Below are 2,500 nucleotides of genomic sequence, written 5' to 3'. Positions count from 1 at the left end.
GCGCCGGACCAGAACAAGGCTCCGATCCAGATGAAGATAACACACACGATCACAGTGGTGTTGGTTATGCAGTGCGCTGTGAACAAACACAACAGCAGCTCAGGTAAGAACACACTCGCTCAGGAAAGTGGCGTGGAGCTAAAGCTGTAATGTAGACGTCCCTGCCTTTACTCGGGTGGCATCCTTTAATGTATCTGGTGATGCTGATGACGGTGAGTGTGTTGATGCTGCCGAGACCGAACACCAGCGTGAAGAACCCGTCCACCTGAGGAACCAGCGGATAAACACATGCATCAAAACCAGTTCATCTGTCAATTCTATCATAACTATTGTCAATATGAGACAAATCTGCATCTTCACCTTCTTTCACTTCTTTTTGAGTCTGAGTTAGTTTCAAACATCTAGTTTTTGTCCTCAGAACAAAAATTCAATATGCAATAACATATTTTAGCAACGTCTCTAACAATTAAACACAATAAAACTACATCCATTTATTTTGCCCTCATAAAAGCATGTGGATGATCGGAATTACCTTTGACTCAACTAATGACAGACACAATTACAACATTAGTTAATGGCATTTTAATGGAGTCTCTATGAAATGCGAGAATGAATGGCTGTGTTTCCGCTGCGAGTGTGTGTGTGACAGAAACTTCTCCAATCACACCTCCACGTCTCTCTGAGACCGTCATTCATCAGCTTTCAGTCCAGAAGCCCTTAATGGGTTTAAATCACACTCGACACGGACACTGACCGACACGTTTCACACGACGGAATCAGAAAGATCTCGCATCCATTATTATCATCTGTAAAAACACCATATGATTTTAACACTTCAGCTGTTTTATAAAGCGAGTTCATCCATATAGTTATACTAGCTAGCGTATACATCATAAGGTCCAGGGGCCGGTTACATAAACTGCTAAAACTAGTCTTACAGGGTAGTCATTACTTTTTTAAGTTAGTTACATAAAAACGTAGATTGGTCTGATTTGATACTGAAAAGTAAGACTGATTACTAACTGCTAGTTGGTCATACTAGTTCTCAAGACACAATCTTAACATCATGGCAGTGTTTATGCAACTAGCCGCAGATCTCAGGCATTAAGTGCTCGTTTCCGTTCTCATGACAAACTCTTCAAAAGTTATGAGCAAAAACAGCCATTTTTCAGATCTCATGACCTGTAGGTGGCGCTGTTCCCAAATTTGGCATGGACCCTCAGAGCATGGTTCCGATGAAGCGTACCGAGTTTCATTTCGATTGATCAAAGTTTGGCCGAGATACAGCCTCTGAACCAATTTTGGGTCGACCTCGTTAAGTTCGTAACAACGTAACGTTTGATGAATAAATAAATTCTGTTCAGTTATTTCCATACGGCTCAGTCCAAAGATCATCTGTGCCAATTTTCGTAAGAATTGGAGAAGATTTGAAGGAGTAGTAGAAAAAATGTAAAACTGTGCTTTTCAAAATGGCCACCACAGTAATGGGCGGAGCCTTAATGTAAGATGATCGCGATCAGCGTGAAGAGAGGAATCAGGTGTACGAAGTTTAATTTTTCTAGAACAAAGGGTTCAAAAGTTATAACTGTTTCGGTAACACTTTATTTTGATGGTCCCTTTTGAACATTCAGTAACTTTGCAACTACATGCCAACTTATTCTAAGCCTACCAGTCTACTAATACTCTACTAATACTCTACTATTACTCTACTAATACTCTACTAATACTCTACTATTACTCTACTATTACTCTACTATTACTCTACTTATACTCTACTAATACTCTACTATTACTCTACTATTACTCTACTAATACTCTACTAATACTCTACTATTACTCTACTATTACTCTACAATTACTCTACTGTTACTCTACTAATACTCTACTATTACTCTACTAATACTCTACTAATACTCTACTATTACTCTACTGTTACTCTACTGTTACTCTACTAATACTCTACTATTACTCTACTAATACTCTACTAATACTGTACTATTACTCTACTATTACTCTACTATTACTCTACTATTACTCTACTAATACTCTACTAATACTCTACTATTACTCTACTAATACTCTACTAATACTCTACTAATACTCTACTATTACTCTACTATTACTCTACTAATACTCTACTAATACTCTACTATTACTCTACTATTACTCTACTATTACTCTACTAATACTCTACTATTACTCTACTATTACTCTACTAATACTCTACTATAACTCTACTAATACTCTACTATAACTCTACTAATGCTCTACTAATACTCTCCTATTACTCTACTAATACTCTACTATTAGTCTGCTATTACTCTACTAATACTCTACTATTAATCTACTAATACTCTACTAATACTCTACTAATACTTTACTAATACTCTACTAATACTCTACTAATACTCTACTATTACTCTACTAATACTCTACTAATGCTCTACTATTACTCTACTATTACTCTACTATTACTCTACTAATACTCTACTATTACTCT

General features: G+C 36.5%; 1 protein-coding gene across 1 annotated transcript in view; it reads right to left on the bottom strand.

Annotated features, from left to right (window-relative positions):
• Positions 1 to 2,500, bottom strand: part of opn6a (opsin 6, group member a) — a 13,894-nt gene that overhangs the window by 4,001 nt on the left and 7,393 nt on the right. The window contains exons 3-4 of the mRNA XM_056244215.1: positions 166 to 265; positions 1 to 76 (exon numbers count right to left, since the gene is read on the bottom strand). The exon at positions 1 to 76 is cut by the window's left edge and continues 29 nt beyond it. Of these exons, the coding sequence (XP_056100190.1) occupies positions 1 to 76; positions 166 to 265 (176 nt within the window). The remainder of the gene's footprint in view (positions 77 to 165; positions 266 to 2,500) is intronic.

Source organism: Rhinichthys klamathensis, unplaced genomic scaffold (genome assembly GCF_029890125.1).
Source record: "Rhinichthys klamathensis goyatoka isolate OS25496 unplaced genomic scaffold, OSU_Roscu_1.1 h1tg000941l_1, whole genome shotgun sequence".
NCBI classification, from domain to species: Eukaryota; Metazoa; Chordata; class Actinopteri; order Cypriniformes; family Leuciscidae; genus Rhinichthys; species Rhinichthys klamathensis.
The sequence above is the reverse complement of the archived record's forward strand: the minus strand, read 5'-3'. Positions and strand labels throughout refer to the sequence as shown.